Source organism: Mauremys mutica, chromosome 11 (assembly GCF_020497125.1).
Source record: "Mauremys mutica isolate MM-2020 ecotype Southern chromosome 11, ASM2049712v1, whole genome shotgun sequence".
Taxonomy (NCBI): domain Eukaryota; kingdom Metazoa; phylum Chordata; order Testudines; family Geoemydidae; genus Mauremys; species Mauremys mutica.
The window spans coordinates 46,260,093-46,280,958 of NC_059082.1; the positions used below are offsets into that span (position 1 = coordinate 46,260,093).

The 20,866-nt window shown below is 47.9% G+C and overlaps 1 protein-coding gene across 3 annotated transcripts; it reads left to right on the forward strand.

Moving 5' to 3' along the window:
• Positions 1–1,409: 1,409 nt before the first annotated feature.
• ISLR2 (immunoglobulin superfamily containing leucine rich repeat 2) lies at positions 1,410–8,162 on the forward strand. 3 transcript variants are annotated; one of them, XM_044978928.1, is made up of 3 exons: positions 1,410–1,830; positions 3,079–3,158; positions 4,991–8,162. In XM_044978928.1, the coding sequence occupies exons 2-3, from the start codon at positions 3,121–3,123 to the stop codon at positions 7,038–7,040; spliced, it is 2,088 nt and encodes a 695-aa protein (XP_044834863.1). In that variant the 5' UTR covers positions 1,410–1,830; positions 3,079–3,120; the 3' UTR covers positions 7,041–8,162. The 3 variants fall into 3 exon arrangements, with proteins under 3 accessions (XP_044834863.1, XP_044834864.1, XP_044834865.1); XM_044978929.1 differs by lacking the exon at positions 3,079–3,158 and having other exon boundaries at positions 1,735–1,830; XM_044978930.1 differs by lacking the exons at positions 1,410–1,830; positions 3,079–3,158 and adding an exon at positions 3,700–3,836.
• Positions 8,163–20,866: the final 12,704 nt, after the last annotated feature.

Consider the following 20,866-nt stretch of genomic DNA (forward strand, 5'->3'; position numbering starts at 1 on the left):
TTTTGATCGGGCCCTTTGCCCCTCCCAGCCCCAAGACCAGCAGTTGGAAGGACGGGGCCATGTTTTACTGCAGACACTTCTGGAACTGCCGGAGTGGGTTAGAGCCATGGGCCAGCTCCCTTAATGTCCTGTCTCTAGCATCGTGGAATGTGATCATTAACACTAATGAACGCCACTGCTTCCCGGTGTGAAATGGGGACCAGCGCGTGCCTGGGGCCGCAAGCCGCGGGAGGCGCCCTGCCGGTCCCTGCCAGGGGCTTGGGGCGGCCAAAAAGCTAGAGCCGCTCCTGCTGGGCACAAACCATTGATGGGTTGCACTACTCCTCAAGCAGGTCACTCGTTAGCCGAAAACCGCCCCCAGCCTCTGTTACGAGTAACAGTTACAAGGCTGCGATCGCCGAGAACCAGGCATCGTAACGCGGAATCTTTCATCCCCTCCGCGTCCCACTTGGATACCAGTCTAAGACAAAACAAAGGCAATCAGGCCATCAAGCTGCTGAGGAGTCTCTCTCGGAGAGACAGCTCAACCACCAGCCCGTCAGGGTGAGAAAGAAGTTCACCCCTCGATTGCTTGTGTTGTGGCTGGCGGGAGCTGTCTGCTGGTTCCTTCGGTGCAGGCTGCTTTAAGCAGCAGCAATAGGAGAGACAGTTTGTAAAAGCTTGTAACACAGCCCGGAGAGCTTCCTTTATTAAGCTGTTTTCAAAAATAAATAGCAGGTCCCTTAATGCTGACAGAGCTCGGGGGGGCGGGGGGGCTAGGAACTGTCTGTCTGGCACCGCGGAACAGCTGAGAGACGGAGGCATTTCGCTGTTTAGTGTTAAAGAAAAAGTGATGTCATCAGCACCAGAGGAATTGAAAACAATCCTTGTCTAACTAGCTGCAAATCAGCCCTAGTTTTGCCTTTCTAATCCCAATCGACCTGCAGTTCTCCTACAAGAAAGAACTGCACTGTTAAGGAAGCAATGTCCGGGCTGGAGCCACGTTAGTGCTAGACTCCATCATAAGCAGGTGTAGATTTCCCTGTGTTATTAGGGGAGGATGGGACTTTGGAGCCCAGAGGCAATTAAATAATTAGACTCGTCCTTTAGCTGCAAAGTAATTTTCTTCACCTGCTTTTCTAGTCTATTGCATCTTCTCTACCGCCTCACAAAAGGCAGATCCAGTTATAGGCAGGGCAATCTGTTGAATCCATCATCTCTATCTCGCCCTAAAGTCCTCCAGAGTGGACTAAATAGTCTAAATAGGCAATACAGAATTATTACCTTCATTGTACAGATGAGAAAACTGAGGTCAACAGGAATTAAATGACTTGCCCAAGGTCACACAGGGAGTCAGTGGCAGAGCCAAGAATTGAGCCCAGCTCTTCTGCGTCTTAATGCAGCACCTTCACATAACCACAGGACCATGCACAACCCTCAGGGCAAGAGCTCACCTTCTTTCCAAAAGTTACAGGCTTGCTCAGGAGATAATAACGGATTTTGATTCACCAGACTTTCGAGATCTGCACGGAAAGGCAGCAGCGCGCCAGCACCAATACTTGCTGTATGATGCCAAAGATGATTTTACTGTTGTCGAGCTGACACCAGTCCCACCCTGGTCACTGCAGCTCGCTCTCTCTGCTCTGCTCTGCTCTCCCCAAACTCCAGCCAATGACAGATGTCCCCGGCAGTGGCTTTATACGGTTTAATTTGCATGATCACGCCAGATACCGTTCACCTTTGTACAGGCTGATTTGTTCCCCCAGGAGCTGCATGCAGATAAACCTGAGGAGCTGGGACACTATGCTGAGCATCTGAGCACAGCAGACCCTCCGAATGGGATCAGAGCAGGTAGACAAATTTGGATTTGCCTACACAGGGTGACACCAGTTTAACTAAAGGTCTGATTTTAATCGGTTTTATTAAACCAATGCAAAAGACCAGGTGGAATGGTGGGTCTTATTTCAGTTTAAACCAGGATCATTTCGGTTTAGTTTACTGCAATTAGAAACAGGTTTAAACTAAACCAAGATAACCAATTTAAGAGGGTCTACACAGGCATTTGTGCCAGATTAATTAAACTGGTTTAAGTAAATCCGTTTAACTAAAGTAGTGCAAATGTCTGTGTAGGTGAGGCAAAGAAAGAAAGATGAGTTTTAGAACAATTTCAGGGGACGCTGTTTGTTTAACAAAGCACTGTGCTCTGTGGATGTTAATATTTAATTTTAAAAGCTTCTTCGAAAGCAGAGGACCCTTTTCAGAGGTTCTTTTCGGATACCACCCCCCGCCCTTTTTGGCATTCATTTAAATGCTGGCCATTAAAATATGTATGAGCATGTCAGAGGGTATTGATCTTCTTAGAGACACCCGGCAAAATTGGATAAACCCTTATTCATTCACAGCGGGTCCCGCCACACCCAAACGTGTGTGGAGTTGAATATGTAGACACATGTCGCATATATTCTGTATATAATGCGTGTACATTCCCTGCACGTAAGTGTGTGTGTGTGTGTGTGTATATATATATAATGTTTATGTATATAGATGTACAAACATGTAATGAATGTACTGTATATGTTCATAAGTGAATGTATATAATATTATAGTGGGTTTACGTGTACACATCCATGTTTGATGGATGGATGTATTTGTACACACATCTAGTTAAGAATATATACCCACACGTGAAAGGAATCTACACATATTAGTATATAGTAACATTATGTGGACGTACTGTACACCAAAATGTATATTTCTTCCTGCATGTGAATTTTAGTTCATCAGGTCATTTCTCCCTTAACACAATAGATCTGAGAGTTTATAACTCTCTGATTACATATATACAATGGTGATTCAACCCATTTTAAATGATTTTGGGGTTAAATTTTTTCAAACATCCATTTGTGTACATGTTGAATGGTTAAAACTTAACAATAGTTTTATTGTTTCCCCTCTTGCCTCATTGAATTAAAAAACATGCTCAGCAGCGGTAGCATCATTTCCTTCTTGCGTTCAGGTGCTGCAGCTGGCTCCCGAATTACTTGGAGGAGGGGGATCAATTCTGCAAATAAAATCAATTATTTATTTTGTTTAATATAGTTCAAAACCTAACGAGCTCTGGGCGGAAGCAGGTCGAGAGAGATGGAGCTAAAAGACTTTATGCAAACACATGCGTGGAGGTGAGGTTGATCACGATCGGTTCTCACTGAGACTGCATCAAATCATCTGCATGTTTATTTTTCTTTTAAAAGAGTTTAAGCCATTCAAAACAGCAAACTCGTCCCAGATAATCTAGTCCAGCCCCCTCCTTTGTTTCTCTCCACACTGAAGTGCTTAGAAGCTATTTGCATTCAATTAGTGCACAACAAATAGATTCACTAAACATGGAATGTGCGGGAGGAGGGCGGAGAGTTGAAAGATGGCACATGGACGGGGAAACATATTGACATGATAAATATTGCATTGGGTTTGGTGGGAATCCCTACAGCTTTAACACACTCAGAATATGCAGGCGGTGGGAGAGGCTAGGCGCGCTCCCTGCCGCATTGGGAGCGCGCACTGACTCTCCAACCCAGCAGCAATTTAAAAAAGGGAGGGGGCCGAGGGGGGGATCAGTCATCAGGATAGTGGGACTCGCAGCCTGGACAGCTCAAAGCTCAAAAAATGTGTGTTGCCTCTGCGATTGCAAAATTAAAGCCAGCCACCACCAGGAGCAACAGATCCACAGCTGTCCACCCATCTCTGGGGCTCCCTGTACTTCCCAACTAAATGCCTGGAGTTCAGTCTGGCTTCTGCAGCTGGGTGCTTTCCTGGAAGCTGCCCCCATAGATCTGCACTCCAGATCCCAAGCTGAGCAGGTAAGGCTGGGCAAACTTCACCTGAGCGTAGGACGTTAGCTGGAGGAGATCCCTTTCCTTTTTGGCTTTGGGAGCTGCCTGCAGTTATGCAGATTGTGGTAGCTTTTGTGTGCCACGCGTGGCATGGTTGTAAAGGCAGGGCAGGATGGACTAGCAAAGAAGGGACCGCAGGAACAAACAGCTTTGCTGGCGGAAAAAGAAAATGATCTCTTCTGATGCTACGGTAGATTGGATCCTTTTTCCCTTGCAATCAATGGGAGTTGTGCCATGGGCTCCAGTGGGGCCCGGGTTTAGCCCCAAATGTTAGCTGGGGTGTTTGTCTTCGCATCTGAAGCAGGGAAGCAGCAGGGGTACATGGCAGAAATGCTAATGATTCCCTAGCTTTCTGATCCGCAGCCTTTCCCAAATGGCACGGTTTGTCTTCAAATTAACACCGGGGAAACTATAGGTTATTAGGATAAATCTGAGCGTGGTTTCACACAGGAGGTTTTAGATAGATAAGGATCTTTCCTTATTCATGTCTTTGTGGGCAGCATGCTTTTTATTGTCAAAGTTTATAATCGTTGCTTTATCAATTGTTCTGTTATCAGTCTAAGACAGCGCTTTTTGGAGAATGTATTTCTTCTCCTGGGAGCTTTCTCGTGGTGTTCAGTGCCACGCAGCTTCAGGACCAATTCAACAGGAAAGTCTAAGAAAGGGATGCCGGGGCTTTTAAAAGGAAAAGCTGGATCGTGTAGATTTCTAACGCAATTTTAAAACTGCACAGTGCTGTCTGAGTTTCGGGTGTGCCGGAAACGTGGTTCCATGCAACTTCCAAACGGCATGCGATCCGATGAAAGAACAGAGAAATAGGCAGAAAGAAAACGAAATGAAACAATGATTTGTTGGCTCTTAGCTCTGGATTGGGTGTGTTACTGCTTAGGCTGATGTTATCTTGCGCATCACACATGTCCGGGGGTCCGCTTGTGCAGCGCGCTGTCCCCTGTCCCCAAGTCTCGCTGCCTTGGGTTTTCCGTCGGGAGCAGAGCGCTGCTTCCTGTTCTCCCTGGGTTAAGGGGAAAGCGGAGGGACCAGGCTGCTCCCAAGCCAGAGAGCGCAGCTGTGTCTCCGAGGCTAGGAGCGGGTGGGGTAATCGTGCCTGTCTCTCTCTCTAGCTGCAGGAGGAAGATGGACCCGTTGCTCTGGCTGTGGATCGCAGCTTTCCTGGGGATGAGCCAGGGCTGCCCGGAGCCCTGCTCCTGTGTGGACAAATACGCCCATCAGTTCGCAGACTGCGCTTACAAAGATCTGCAGGCGGTCCCAGTGGGTCTGCCCTCCAATGTGACCACCCTCAGCCTGTCCGCCAACAAGATCACCTCCTTGCAGAAGAGCTCCTTCGTGGAGGTCACCCAGGTCACCTCGCTGTGGCTGGCTCACAACGAGATCAGCGCCATCGAGGAGGGCACCTTCGCCATCCTGGTGCAGCTGAAGAACCTGGACATCAGCTACAATCAGATCATAGACTTCCCCTGGGGGGATCTGTACAACCTCAGTGCCCTGCAGCTACTCAAGATGAACAACAACCACATGGTGAAGCTGCCCTGGGAGGCCTTCCACACCCTGAAAGACCTGAGGTCCCTGCGCATCAACAACAACAAATTCACTACCATCGCCGAGGGCACTTTCGATTCTCTGACTTCCCTGTCTCACCTGCAGATCTACAACAACCCCTTCAACTGCACCTGCAGGCTCCTGTGGCTGAAGAGCTGGGCTGAGAACACCCTGATCTCCATCCCCGAGAGGGACTCCATCAGCTGTGCAGCCCCGGACAGCCTCCGAGGCGTCCCCCTGGGGAGGATCCCCGACCTGCAGTGCGCGCCTCCCTCCGTGCAACTGACCTACCACCCCAACCTGGACAACACCGAGCTCTATGACGGCTTCACGCTCCTGCTGCACTGCAGCGTCAGGGGCAGCCCCCAGCCGGAGGTCAGCTGGAAGGTGCAGACCGCCAGCCAAAACCTGGAGATAAAGGGGCCCAGCGTGGAGAGGGCTGGGAACGAGCTACCGTCTGACAGCTCCAAGCAGGGCGCAGGGCGCTTCCTGGTCTACGGGAACGGCACCCTGGTCATCCCCCACCTGAGCAAGCGTGAGGAAGGGACCTACACCTGCCTGGCCACCAACGAGCTGGGCAGCAATCAGACCTCGGTCAACGTGGCTGTGGCTGGGGCCCAGAAATACCCCGCCCACCCCATGGAGGATCCCCTGGCCGGCAAAGCGCAGCCGGGCGAGAGGAAGCCGGGCCCCAAGGGCTCCAAGAACAGCGTCCTCAGCCCCGATGAGAGGCCCAAACCCCTCAGCCCCACCCGGCACAGCTCCCACTCGCCGGGCCTGGAGCAGGTCCCCGCCAAGCGGCCCCCCTTCGAGAAGAATTGCGGCTCCAGCGCGGACACCCAGTACGTCTCCAACCATGCCTTCAACCAGAGCGGCCAGCTGAAGCAGCACACCTTCGACCTGGGCGTCATCGCGCTGGACGTGTCGGAGAAGGAGGCCAAGGTGCAGCTCACCCCCTTCTACGGCCAGCCGGAAAAAGCCCACCTGCGAGCGCTCTACCTATGCGCAGAGAGCGGCCAGGGCCACTCCATGGTGCAGTGGTCCAGGATCGAGGAAGGAGTGAACTCCTATTGGTTCCAGGGCTTGACCCCAGGCACCAACTACTCAGTCTGCCTGACCTACCTGGGGGAGGACTGCCAGGTGCAAGTGGTCTTCACCACCAAGAAAGAGATCCCCTCCCTCATCATCATCGTGGTGGTCAGCATCTTCCTGCTGGCCCTGGCCACTGTCCCCCTGCTGGGGGCCACCTGCTGCCACCTGCTCGCCAAGTATCAGGGCAAAACCTACAAACTCATCATGAAAGCCCAGAACCCGGACCAGATGGAGAAGCACATAGCGGCCGATTTCGACCCGCGGGCCTCTTACGTGGAGTCGGAAAAGAACTACAACCCAAGTGAGGCGGAGGATGGCGAAGAGGAGCGGGAGGCGGAGGCGGAGGGGGAGATGGAGCGAGACGAGAGCCTGGTGGCCGAGTCCATCGCCGAGTCCCAATCCAAAGCCAACCCGGAGGAGTTTGAGGTGGGGTCCGAATACAGCGACAGGCTGCCCCTGGGGGCCGAGGCTGTGAACATCGCCCAAGAGATCAATGGGAACTACAGGCAGCCAGCTCGCTGATCCGACCCCTGGCCTCCCCACAGCCACCGCCCCAACCAGTATATCGTATAATACAGTAAGATACAAACTCGAGGTGGGACCTGAGCCATTCACTGGTTGGTTGATCAGCTACATCCTTCCAAAGACACTTCTGCCAACAGCCCAGCGTGGGGGAAACCCAACAGGATTCAAATCCCAACCCGTTTTTCTGGCCTCACTTCAGGGTGGGGTTAAACAAAATAGGTGGAATGAATTGGCCTTTAAAAAGTTTTTAACACACTATTTGAAATACAAAGTTTTAAAACAAAACAAAACTATCTGCTCCCAACATATTAATCCTAAACGGAGGCTGTGGTCTTTTTTAAAAGCTATGTTGGTTTGTTACAATTAAAATACAATGGATTGACTATTTCCCCCTCTTTCACATAAAAAAATTCGAAGATATCCTGAGTTAATTTCATCAAGGCCAGTTGTCAATTTCAAGCGTGAGTGATGTCAATTTCAGGCAGTTTCTGTGCTGGACAGCTCCCATCGCCCTCCCACGCCAATGCAAACAGCCGTGCCCTTCCCACGCTGGGATGTATAAATCCGTGTATGGGGAGGATGGGTGAGTGGGTAACTGAAACCCACACCGGTCCTGACCATCCGATCAAAGATACACAAGCTGATCTAGTGGGTCACCTGTACCTAGACAGTGTTAATGGAACCGTGCTGTAGAATTTAAGATGTGTGTGTGACTTGGTCCTCTCTTAAATAGTGGGTGCTTCTCATTTCTTTAGAGGTAGGGAAGGGAGTGTGGAAATACCACCTCTGATCTTTGTTGTCCCTTTTTCCCAGACCTTCTGGGAGGCATGTGACTCTCTGAGATTTCCTAGATGTTTATTGAGTAGAGTAGCGTGCTTATAGAGAAATGTATGTACCCTTGATGTGAGTCTGTGATGTTTAAAGGGGAACGGGAAATGATAGGTAACCTTTGTCGTGGAATTGAGAAAAATCTGAAATGTATATGCAGCAGGTGCATTTGTGGGTTATTTTTTGCCTCTGTATTAAAAAAGCACCAAAAATCAAAATGAATCAGCACAACTGTCCCCAAGGCGAAGAAAGATTGTTTGTTAATTGATTGTTAAATACTTTCAAAAGCAACCTTGAAAACAAACGGAACCATAACCTTTTCTAAGCGCTTCTGTATGTGAAGAGTCAATAAAACAGATTTAAAATGGACTCTTTGCCCATTATTTATGGAGGGGATGGGGTAGATTAATGGAAAATCAAATCCATATTTCAGCTTAACTTAAAAAGCTGTAGTATAATTATTTCCCCTACAATATTCTCCTTTGTCTTAAACTGGAATTTTATTTTTCAGATGCAGTTATTTTTAAAATTGTGGTTGTGATCATTCTAATTTCTCCGGAGGGATTTTTTCCCCTCGTGGTTTTGTTTGTTTTTGTAGCATGTTCTTTCTCTTTAAAGAATTTGGGGTCGTCGTTAGAGGTGGCAGTTTCAGGGAATTACAAAGCGACAGCCTGCTTTGTTTCACAGGTACCTTTTGTCTGTGTTTACCTTTACGAGCACAGGGACATTTGGAGAGTTGATTTGATCGCCAATAACATGTTTTGCTTTGTTTCGCGAAGTGATTTAAAAAAAACCCGAGACACAAAAAACTGGGAATGAAATAACCCTAATCCCGATCCCAACAATAAATTCGTCTACCATGCAGGGAAAGCACTGAGAAAGTTGTCACATGGATTGAGCAAGAATAAAACTAGACTGGCCACCACCAGCTTCGCGTATGTTCAAATAAGGTAGGTGCTTGCGGGGGAGAGAAACTGACTGACTCCAACACACAGGCCAGGGTAATATTTAACTATGGCCCCCAAAGTATCTGTATGAACATTCTATGTACTGTGTGTCTAGAGGTACGTGCTTCGTGTGTGTCTGAGGATGTGTGTGCAAATACACACATATACGTTGTTTATGTAGGTATATGTGTATACTCTCTGCGTGTGCGCGCAGATAAATATACACCCCAATTATTTATAAACATGCATCTATTTTATGAAATAAGGTGAATGCCCGTACTTTCGCGGTGTGGATATATACACAGGCAATATATAATACGTGTGTGTGTGTTTTGCTCGTGTAGATAATACATATACTCCGTGTGTGTGCAGATATAGACACACATGTATCTACACCCTTACACATCAGCTTTGTGAATAAAGGTAAATGTGTGTACGTTGTGTGTGGATATATACACAAATTATTTATATACGTGTTTTGTTCGTGTAGATATAGACACACACACAGTGAATAAAGGTAAATGTACTTTGGGTGTCTTAACACATACACAGATTATTTATACACACATTTTGCGTATGTGAGAAAAGTATGTACTCTAGGTGGGCGTGCGCAGCTATGCACACAATCACTTTGTAAATAAAGAACACTGTTTATATTTGAATGTGTTTGTAGACCTACACACCCATATTATGTGTACTCACATTTTATGTATGTAGGTCAACGTACATACTTTGAGTGCAGCTATGATTATTTAGACACGCACGTTAACAATATATCGTATATAGACGCATAGGTCCGCTGTAACATACTTTGCAAACATGTATATACTGGGTGTGTATGTAAGATTCTATGTAAGCCCAAGGAACCGTGCACTCCTGTGTGCGGTGGCGGGTGGGGGTGGGGAGAGTTGGTCCGTCTGTTTTATTTGAGCCCCGATGTAAAGATTCCAGCTTCCTGTGCCCCTGGCCCGCTGATCTTCAGGAAGTAGTGAGCTTACTCCGACTCCTAAAACAGCCACCCGCGCCCCAACACAGAACTAGACCATCCCCGCCCTTCCTGGGACAGGACTGGAGCTTTCCCCTGGCGTTTCCGCTGAGGCAGACACACCCTCCCAGTGCGTACCCCTCGCAGGGTGTATTCCTGAACGCCAGGCTCTGTTCCAAACCACGGGTCTCTAACCCCTTGGCGCTGTTGGGCATCCCAGAATCCCACAGTTTAGAAGCGCTACCGACCCCAGGGGCAATCAAAAGGAGCCCTCTGCCCATGTCGATTTCACCAGAAGGCGGGTAGGAAAGCAGTAAGAACGAAGGACAGCAGCTAGTTTCCATGTAAAACGAGGCGATTTCAGAGCTAGCAACGCCTAACATCCCCACCGAGGTGTTTGCAATCACCTTCCCCACCCAATGGTTTTATCCAACAATTACACTAAGATCAGTGTTGTTGTTTTTTTTTTAATTGCCTTTATCATCTAGACTAGAGCTAGCCAGCGTTTGCTTTTGCACATAGGTATATATATCAAAGATTGTGTGCTTACATATATATTAACGCCTGTGTGTGTGTTAATGGGTAGGCATGTACACACATATACATAGATACCTACCCATAAACATACTTGCATTCATAGACAGACAGGATCCACAGATTTTAAAGCGAGAAAGGATCATTGTGGTCATGTATACCACAGACTCCAGAATTTAAAAAAAAAACAACAGGAGGAGAGAGAAATATCACACACACTCACATTCTGTGAATCCTGTGAATCTCAGAATGCATGTGTGTTTGTGTAAATATATATTTGTACACACAAACAGAGGACAGAGAGACTATTCTATATTCATATGTTAGAATAATGTCCATATTTCGTATAACTAAGCAAGTCCAAAATCCATGAAAAAAGCATGTTAACAAACCATTTTCAGGAACTTGTATTTGCCACCCTTCAGGCACAGGTACAATTTTTTTTTTAAATTTCAGCCTTTGTCAACATTAAGTTTTTCTAGACTGCTATATTGAAAGAAAGCAAACCTGGACTATAAAAATAAAAGACATAGTCAAGACAAAAGAATGGATGGATTAAATCTCTTTAAAATGGAGAATAATATGGTCCAGACTCTGATCTTCAGAATGACTTTATTGTAAATTCATTAAAATCACTGGAGTTAATCCTGATTTACACCAGTGTAACAGACCAGAAATTAGCCCCAAATGTTTTCTCTGCTTTCAGCTATTAGGATGTGGCCACTTCAAAAGATGATAGGGATTCAGAATTCCCAGTATAGATCAATCCCCTTTTGTGAATACATTTTAATTGAGTTTTATGCCTTAAAACATACAAAGAATAAGGAAGTACAATCATTTCTGCATCCAATTAATTATGGAGTAATAGATTTTTCCCCTAATGTTTCTACAGGGAATCTAGTTATGATGAGAAAAACATTGGTGCTGGATTACACTGGGACTTTTCCCTTTTGGAGGGTATTAATTAGCATTTGGAGAGGGAAAAAATAGGGAGAGGTCAGAAAGGCTATGACAGAAGATGGAGTTTTAGATCATACAAAATCATTATTGCAATCATCAAATTGCATAGGTAATTTAGCCACACTTATACTGTCTCTGTTTATAAATAGTTTATAAAGTGTTAATAAATTATTAATAGATGTTTTAATAGTCAATGGTTATAAATTGTTATAAAGGCCTGCATGTTGCTTATACCCATCTATAGCACCTTCCACTGATGTGCTCATAATTTTCTGCAACATATATACTCTTGTCTGTGACATGCGTATGACATCTCTGAATCAGTGATAAACTCCTCATCATTGAAAATTTAATATAAAGTGTGATTGAAGATTTTTTTAAAAATTATGATGCAGCCTCTGCAACGACGACATGACCCCTGGCTCCACAAAGGACAGGTTTAACTCTGAGCTCATTAATGGCTCCACACAAGTCAGGGGGCCCTTCCTGTGCTTAGATTTAAACACAGGCTGAAGCATTTTGCTAACCCAAGGCCTTGGCTAGAAGCTGAATGGATGCAGGAAACAGGAACTTAGCTGTCCTGTTTGCAAAAAGGTAATTCACCTGCTGCTGAAGGATGCCAAAAATCAATGCCAAGGACAACAGTGGGTTGTTTTCAAATGTGGTCTGGAATCTGACCTGCAGTGGAGAGGAGAAGGCAAGAAAAAGAGGAAGGAAATCTCCTGAAAGGAACTTAGCAAGGAATCTGCTGTGGGGGAAGAATGCTAGAAGATATTGTTACAGGTTGGGGGCCAGATCGTCAGCTGGAACAAATCACAGTTGCTCCACTGACTTCATAGCTGAGCTACATCAGGGGAGGATCTTCCCCATTGCAGAACAATTGGAAGAGATTGTTTCCATGTTGGATAACATGTGAACTGCAGTGGCTACTTGGAGCCATCTGCTGCATTGGGGGTGTGACTCTCCTCTGGGCTCTCCACTGAGTTCAGTGGAGTTATTCCCAAATTGTACCAGGTGTAAGTGACAGCAGAATCAGACTCTAAATTACTAGATCCCATCCTAATTTGGGATGATGACATCCATTTATTAGACTAATATTTCAGCTGCACCATCCGATTCCTTAATTTCTTCATGAGCATGAGCAGCTTACAACTGGAGGGTCTGATCCAAAACCCATTGAAATCAATGGGCATCTTTCCATTGGCTCCAGTGGGCTTTGGATCAGGCCCCTAAACTTTCAGGGCTAGATCCCCAACATATGTAAATCAGCATAGCTCTATTGACTTCAATGGAGCACAGCCAATTTACAGGAGCTGAGGGTCTGTCTCTGAGACAGTCCCATAGAGAGATGAGCTCACATTGTTCTACTGGCTAAAGGACACCAACAAGAATTTCCAGTGTTATTCTGAGCCTTCTAAGGCCTAATTCTGCTTGGATTTACATTGATTTAACTATACTGACTCCATGGACTCAGTCCTGATTTACACCAGTGTGGAAGAAGGATCAGTCCCGCAAGCATTCAGCAATGGAGCCAAGTCATTGGGAAAGTATAATCATTTGGATGCACCGACATGCTGTGGTATGTTTAGTCTGCTGCATTGCAATTGTTTGTCCTGAGCTGCGCTGATGTGATCAATATCAGCATTAGTAGCCATAAAATGGCTTGTTGAGTTTCATTGATGAGAGGAAGCAATAGTCCACTGCACTTTTGCCCGGTAGTTTATCCTCCCTTCACAATACCAAGGGCAGATGACAAATAGAGTATGTAACAGGGCAGGGAATCCTTCTCCCAGGTCCCCCTGGTGTTGACCAAGAGAATTATAAACATGCTTTTCCAGATTTGTGGGTCTCTCATGCAATTGAGGGAATGTAACTTGCTGGACCTGATTCTCCACTGCTTTGAGTCTTTTGTGGGCATTTCCCCATGTGCAGAATGGGCAGAGCTGGTCCCCATGCCCTCCCTGTGACTTACAAAAATCCCTTGCACATGGCATTAAGCTGGTATATCCAGCTCTAGAGCAGTCACTCCTGCCCCTCTCCTCCCCTAGGTAGGGAGTCTTCTGGAAGAGAGGCCTCCATGTCTTGTTGTTTGAGTCATTGCAAATTCAAGTGGTCTTGAGGCTGAACACATGCACACTGGATTAGTAACCAAGAGGTAACCCCTTCCTAAGGTTTGCCTTCATAAACCTTAACTCAAGCTTTCTGATGAGCTTGACTTTTTCCCAAAGCTTCTACCCTGCTCACCCTAGCCCTGGTTCCGCAAAGGCCCCCGGAGGCAGTAAAATATCTTTGCATTTCCCTGCAAGGTCTTACATGGAAATGACCAGAACATTGCAATGCCAAACAAATTCAATATTGTGAAAATGTTTGCCATCCCCTGCCCCCATCCCTACCAGTCCTAGTGCCTGACATCCTATCACAGAACTGCAGCTAATAATAAGAAAGGGTGAAATTCACCCCAGGCTAATCCTATCAATTGTAATGTACTTTTTAGCCCTGTAGCATAGTAGAATAACTTTTATTCAGAGCATGCAACTTCTCCTGAATCTTGTACCAATGAAGAAGGGCATATATTGTATTCCCATGAGATTGGGAGGCACAGGGCTTCTAAGCACCCTGGAACATAGACTATCCTACACATCAGAGGGCCCAGCCAGCTCTAATTCTTTCCCTGTCCTTTCATAAAAATAACCTTGTGGGTTTGTGTGTTAATGAAGAGCATGCTCAGTGCCACCCCTGGACACTTGGTCAAAGAGCTCTCAGAAATAGTTCTCATTCAGAGTCCTGGAACCTTTACTGTCAAAGCCTGAATACATAAAGAGAGTGCAAAACCTACACAATCAATGCTTTTTTGGTCTTGGATAGTGTTTTTTAGTATAGAAGCTTTAACATCATTCATTGATTCAACTCCAGAATAAGCCTATGTGCGGTAGGTATTATTAGCCCTGTTTCACAGGTGGGGAAACTGGGGTACCAAGTGATTACAGACTTGACCTGGTGAGTTGCCTTCAGAGCGTAGAATTATACCTTGCATTTATATAGTACCATCTATGCAAGGATCTGAAAGTGGCGCATAACTATCAACTGAAGCCCTGATTCAACTGTCAATCCTGTTCAGCAAAGCACCTACACACGCGCTTAACTTTAAGCACATGGTTAGGTCTCATTGATTATGGGATTTAAACATGTGCTTAAGTGTTTTGCTGAAGTGGGGGGGTCTATGTCCTGAACCCCAGTTTCCTGCTCCAACCAGCTGATAACACTGCCTCTCACATATACCCCATCTTCTGCTCTCAGTGATCTGTATGCTTCAACCCATTGAAGTCAGCTGGGTTGCCAAGTTGTGAATGCCAGAGTAGAAGTTCCCCCAGTGGGTGCATAAGAAGTAGGTTGAACAATGCAGGTGATGTGCCTGTGTATTAAAGATATGACATACCTCATGGACTGAGACACACTTGCCACATCAATAAACTGTCCTTAGTGGACCAGTTCCTCAGCAATAGCTAAATCTAATTGCTGAAGCTCCTGTAACTTCAACAGAGCTACACTGATTTACACCAACTGAGGATCTGGCCCAGTAAGCCCATCCATGCCATTCTGCTCAAACCCTCCTTCCTCTCTAGAGGATCTCTCCCCTGCCTTTTCAGCCCATCCCATCTGCTTCTACACATCCTTACTATACATCCATACTAAAAAAAGAACAGGAGTACTTGTGGCACCTTAGAGACTAACAAACATCCATACTAGTATCAGCAGAATAAAAAATCACAGGCCTAGTCACCACTCAGATCATATAAATAGACCAAAATTCCTCTATAGCCAACGTACTATGTCAAGGCACTTGGCTAAATCTTGTAGTCAACCTGTGTCTCAGTTTCCCAATCTGTAAAACAGGGCTGCGCCACAGAATATCAATGTAGAGAAATGCTGTGCAGGGCAGAGGTGGTAAAGAGAGGCTTGTGTGACCCTGGAACTGCAGCCTTTGCACATCAGCTGCACAGGCTCTGGGTTGGTGTCTTGATAAAATGTTAGAACATGACCCAGTCAGTCTTCTGGCTAGACTTGTGGGTGCAGCATACATGGCATTGTAGTGTATTGTGACACTGTCTCTTTAAAATTTGTCATGCCTAGTCACCAGGGGGCCTTGCAGTGTAAGGGGTCTCTCATGTGATGGAGGCATGCTCAGGCTCTGCAATGCCTGCTCAGAGCATGCAGGACACATCTTGTTATGTATCCAGTAAAGAGAGTTCTGATTTAAAAACTTTATAGCACTGGTCTCACTCTGTTTCCTGAAGTACAGTGGCTGCAGCTGACTCTGGAGGAAGATGCGCTCAGCTGCCTGGTAGTGCTAGACAGCAGAACAGGCCTGAATCCCAGAAGTGCCAAGTGATATTGACTTCAGTGGAGTTGTATCAGTCCTGTACTATGCATTGTGCCCTACACGCCTCATTTAAGGCTCCCAGCAGCTGGCGTAAGAGCCCCTTGGGAAATGAAGGGACAGCCTTGTGCAATCAGCCACTCCCTCGGCAACCTCACGCACCCCTGGAAGGCGGGGAGGGGTTAGAAGCTGAGCAAAAGCTCTAAGAACCAGGGGGATTCGTTTGTTCATTACCAGAGAGCAACTCATTTTCACTCTCTCAAGTAACAGATAACTGGCCTTCTCCAAGAGCAGCTGGTTGCAGTCCTGACTGCCCCAGAGGCCAGATAATTGGAGAAGCAGGAAGCAAAAAGGGTGTGATTGGCTGACCTCAATTTCCCAGTAATGGCAGAGAAAGAGGAGTCAAGCAGAGACAGAGCAATCAGAGGCTGATGTGCTAGAGGAGGACAGAGGATGCTGGTTAAACAGAAAGTAGACCCAAGAGAATGCAGCAGAGAGAGAAGTAGATGACGAACATGGGTCATGCTGGACAATGAGTCAGAGGCCAAGAAGGGACAGAGACATGGGCAGCAAGTTCCATACCCACATGGTGCCTGGGCACCAGCAATAGTCAGAGCCCAGGAGCCCAGCTCCACCAATGTTTGGGGCTGGGTTGCCCCACCTGCTGCCCCCTGCGCCTCCCCTGAGTGTTCCCCGACCCCCCCTTGCTGACCCTGTGCACCTCCCCAGCCCAGGAGGGAGCAGAGCGTCCCTGCCTTTTCCCTGCAGCTCCATGCTGCCTGCAGCAGCAGTTGCTGCAGGGTCCTAGTGCCCCCCATATTGACTGCCCGGGCAGACTGACTGAGCCTGCCCTTCCCCCTCAGACCCTTCCCTTTTCCAGTGGGACCCTCCACCAGCACAGCCCCCCCCCAGTCACCGCTCCTGCCCCATGCTGGGCAAGGAGGCAGCCCCATCCTCCACCCCCAGTGAGGCTACAGTCAGGGGCAACAGCAGGGGAAGAGGCGCACGCAGCACCCCCTGGTACCCACCATGGGGGAGGCGAGGGAGATTCCTGGACCTGAGAGTGGCCCTAGGAGCACATGCAGTGACAGTGGTGGGATGAGTGTGCTGCTGGGGGGGCAGAAAAGGGGGACTCCTCCCCCAGAGCTTGCTGCTGCCGGCAGGGAAAGGACTGGGGGGAGTCCTCCTCTCTGGCCCCTGTCCTGGAGCAGCCTGCCAGTACCCCAAACTCATCCCCAGCCCTGCCCCACCCCAGAGGCCATACCCCCAGTCAGAGCTTTCACCCCCCCACTGCACCCTCAACCCTCTACCCTAGTCCTGAGCCCCTCCAACACCCCAAACTCCTCATCTCCAGCCCCAGCTAGAGCCCTCATCCCCCCACGCCAACCCTCTGCCCCAGCCCTGAGCCTCTCCAACATTCCAAATCCCCAGCCCCAGCCAGAGCCCTCATCCCCCTGCACCCTAACCATTTGCCCCAACCCTGAGTCCCCTTCTGCATCATGAACCCTTCAGCCCCAGCCCCACAGCCCTCACCACACCCCACCCTTCTGCCATAGCCCTGAGCTCCGTCCCACACCTCAAACCTCTCATCCCCAGCCCCACCCCTGCACCCCATCCCTCCCCCAAACTCCCTCCTAGAGCCTGCACTCTGCACCCCTCACTTCTTCCCCCCCACCCAAACTCCCTCCCAGAGCCTTGAGCAGGTGGGAGGCAGAGTTTTGGGGGGATAGAGTTTGTGCAGGGGCAGGTTCTGGGCACCACCAAAATTTCTACAAACCTGCCACCCATGGACAGAGACACTAGAGAGGAAAGGGGAAATTGGCACAGGGGAGAAAGCTAGAAGGATAGTCCAGTTTGATTACATCTTATCATAGGTTGAAAGGGACCTCAAAAGATCATTTAGTCCAAACCCCTGCTCAAAGCAGGACCAATCCCCAAATGGCCCCCTCAAGGATTGAGCTCACAACCCTGGGTTTAGCAGGCCCATGCTCAAACCACTGAGCTATCCCTCCCTTATGCAGTTGTTTACACTAGTGTAAAATACCCCTGGTTCCAGATGACAGGGCCTGATGCTCATCTCCACTAAGGCTCCTGTGCACAGGTCTATCAGAGTAAAGGGGGCCAGATAGTGAGTGTAAATTAAGGAACCTCCAGCCTTCCATGTTCCTGTAAAGGGGCCATAGTAAAAATGAGAATCAGGCTCTGTCAGCTTCTGGATGTTTGACACTAGCTGGGGATGAACGTGAGGAAATGCACAAAGGTGCAGAGTGATGGTGAACGGCCTTTGTTTGACAACGTAACAAGTAGGCAAAGGAGGCTGCAACACGGGCCGATCAGAGGTGGGAGTCAACAGCTCTGATTTATTACACGCAGGTTATTGATAGTGGAAGAGTAGCTCATTTTTAGAATGTTTTAAAAATGAACATCAAAGCAACACCTGCCCCTTGTTTGTCAATTGTGCCAGGGCAGAGAGGGGGTGAAATGCTCTGTTCTGAGTCAGTAGCTTCTGCATTCACATCACACTGATGGATCAACTGTACAAGGAGCATTAGGCCCTAGCTAGCTAAGGGTTCTCTAGGCCAATGCCACACACAGCTTTTGCACCACTCTAGTGCTATCACTTAGCGAGGCAGTTTGTTTAAATCGGTATCACCTAGCCTAGCATGGGTGCAGTGACACCAGTAGCAAAGTGCCTATAATAGAGCAAACTCATCAGCCAGAGCACCATGGCCAGGTGTGATAGGGCAATGTTTCTGCCTGTTTCCCCCTCCAGACAGTGGTTTGGGTTCTCATGATTCTAGCCCAGCTAGTCATAATCTCACCTCTCTTTGGGTAGTGCAGAAATCCCAGTGTCTATAGTCCTTGCTTCCTCTACCTCAGGTAGGTTTCCTACCCCATGCTGGGTCAGTAGGAGAGGCCAGGCCCACCTGCTCCTCCAGGTGCCAGGTCAAAAGCCCTGCATGAATTGGCTAGAATCAACCCCTCCCAAACCCTTATTGTTTCCCTGGCTTGCTTCCCACTGTGGGCTGTGTCTCAGACTGAGACCCAGGGATCTTGTCCTTCTAGAAGTCCAGCATCTCCCCAGTCTGCTGGAAAATGCTCTGACTTTCAGAGGCTCCCCAGCCTCTCTGGAAGCCCTCTGGAGCCCTTTACCCCTCTCCCTTGGGGGGGCCAGGCCCAGAGTGTAAACTCCCTCTGCTATGCTTCCTTTAATAGGCTGGTTCTAATCCTTAATCACCTGCCTCCACTCCAGGTCACAGAATGGGCTAGTTGGGCTTGCTGGCTCCTGTTAACCCTGACCTTGCCAGTGGGTGTTTATACACCCCCCCTACACCAGTGCCTTATACTGGAGTGGCTGGAATGGAGCATATACCTTTAACTGTGCCAGGAAAGTTAAACAGTACAGATTTCTAGTACAGACCAGATCTTAGGCCTGGTCTACAAGTAGAGGTTAGGTCAAATTTAGCCGTGTTAGGTCAATTTACCCCTACATTTAAGGTAGTGTAAATTAAGGAACTCAGGCAAGCCTACCAAAAGACAAAGGAGGCAAATGGTCACTCCAGGTCAGAGCCCCAGACATGCAGCTTTTATGATCAGCTGCATTCCATTGTGTGGGGGGATGGACACCTTACCAGTACCACAGTACTCTCCATAGAATCATAGAATCTCAGGGTTGGAAGGGACCTCAGGAGGTCATCTAGTCCAACCCCCTGCTCATAGCAGGACCAAACCCAACTAAATCATCCCAGCCAGGGCTTTGTCAAGCCTGACCTTAAAAACCTCTAAGGAAGGAGATTCCACTACCTCCCTAGGTAACCCATTCCAGTTCTTCACCACCCTACTAGTGAAAAAGTTTTTCCTAATATCCAACCTAAACCTCCCCCTCTGCAACTTGAGACCATTACTCCTTGTTCTGTCATCTTCTACCACTGAGAACAGTCTAGATCCATCCTCTTTGGAACCCCCTTTCAGGTAGTTGAAAGCAGCTATCAAATCCCCCCTCATTCTTCTCTTCTGCAGGCTAAACAATCCCAGTTCCCTCAGCCTCTCCTCATAAGTCATGTGCTCCAGCCCCCTAATCATTTTTGTTGCCCTCCGCTGGACTCCCTCCAATTTATCCACATCCTTCTTGTAGTGTAGGGCCCAAAACTGGACACAGTACTCCAAATGAGGCCTCACCAGTGCTGAGTAGAGGGGGATGATCACATCCCTTGATCTGCTGGAAATGCCCCTACTTATACAACCCAAAATGCCATTAGCCTTCTTGGCAACAAGGGCACACTGTTGACTCATATTCAGCTTTTCATCCACCGTAACCCCTAGGTCCTTTTCTGCAGAACTGCTACCCAGCCATTCGGTCCCTAGTCTGTAGCAGTGCATGGGATTCTTCCGTCCTAAGTGCAGGACTCTGCACTTGTCCTTGTTGAACCTCATCATATTTCTTTTGGCCCAATCCTCTAATTTGTCTAGGTCCCTCTGTATCCTATCCCTACCCTCCAGCGTATCAACCACTCCTCCCAGTTTAGTGTCATCTGCAAACTTGCTAAGGGTGCAGTCCACACCATCCTCCAGATCGTTAATGAAGATATTGAACAAAACCGGCCCCAGCACCGACCCTTGGGGCACTCCACTTGATACCGGCTGCCATCTAGACATGGAACCATTGATCATTGATACCTGCTCCCTGCATCAACTCCATCCCTGAGGTTATTGCAGATTAGAAGGCCAAAAAAAAACCAAACCGCACTCCGTGATGACATGTTTTCCAAGCTCATGCAATCCTCCCGCACTGATAGGGCACAGCTGAATGCATGGAGGCATTCAGTGGCAGAGGCCAGGAAAGCATACAGTAAACGTGATCGGAAGACACAGGAGGAGATGCTGAGGCTAATGGGAGAGCAAACAGACATGATGAGGCATCTGGTGGAGCTGCAGGAAAGGCACAGAGTACAGACCACGCTGCAGCCATTCTGTAACCGCCTGCCCTCCTTGCCAAGTTTCATATCCTTACCCAAATGCCCAAGAACACAGGGCGGGAGACTCCGGGCACCCTCCCATTCAACTCCAGGGGACAGCAAGCAACAGAAGGCTGTCATTCAAACAGCTTTGATTTGTAGTGTGGCTACAATAAGCAATGTGGCCTTGTCCTCCCTCCTTCCCCACCCCATCCCATTATTAAACCCTTTGTACA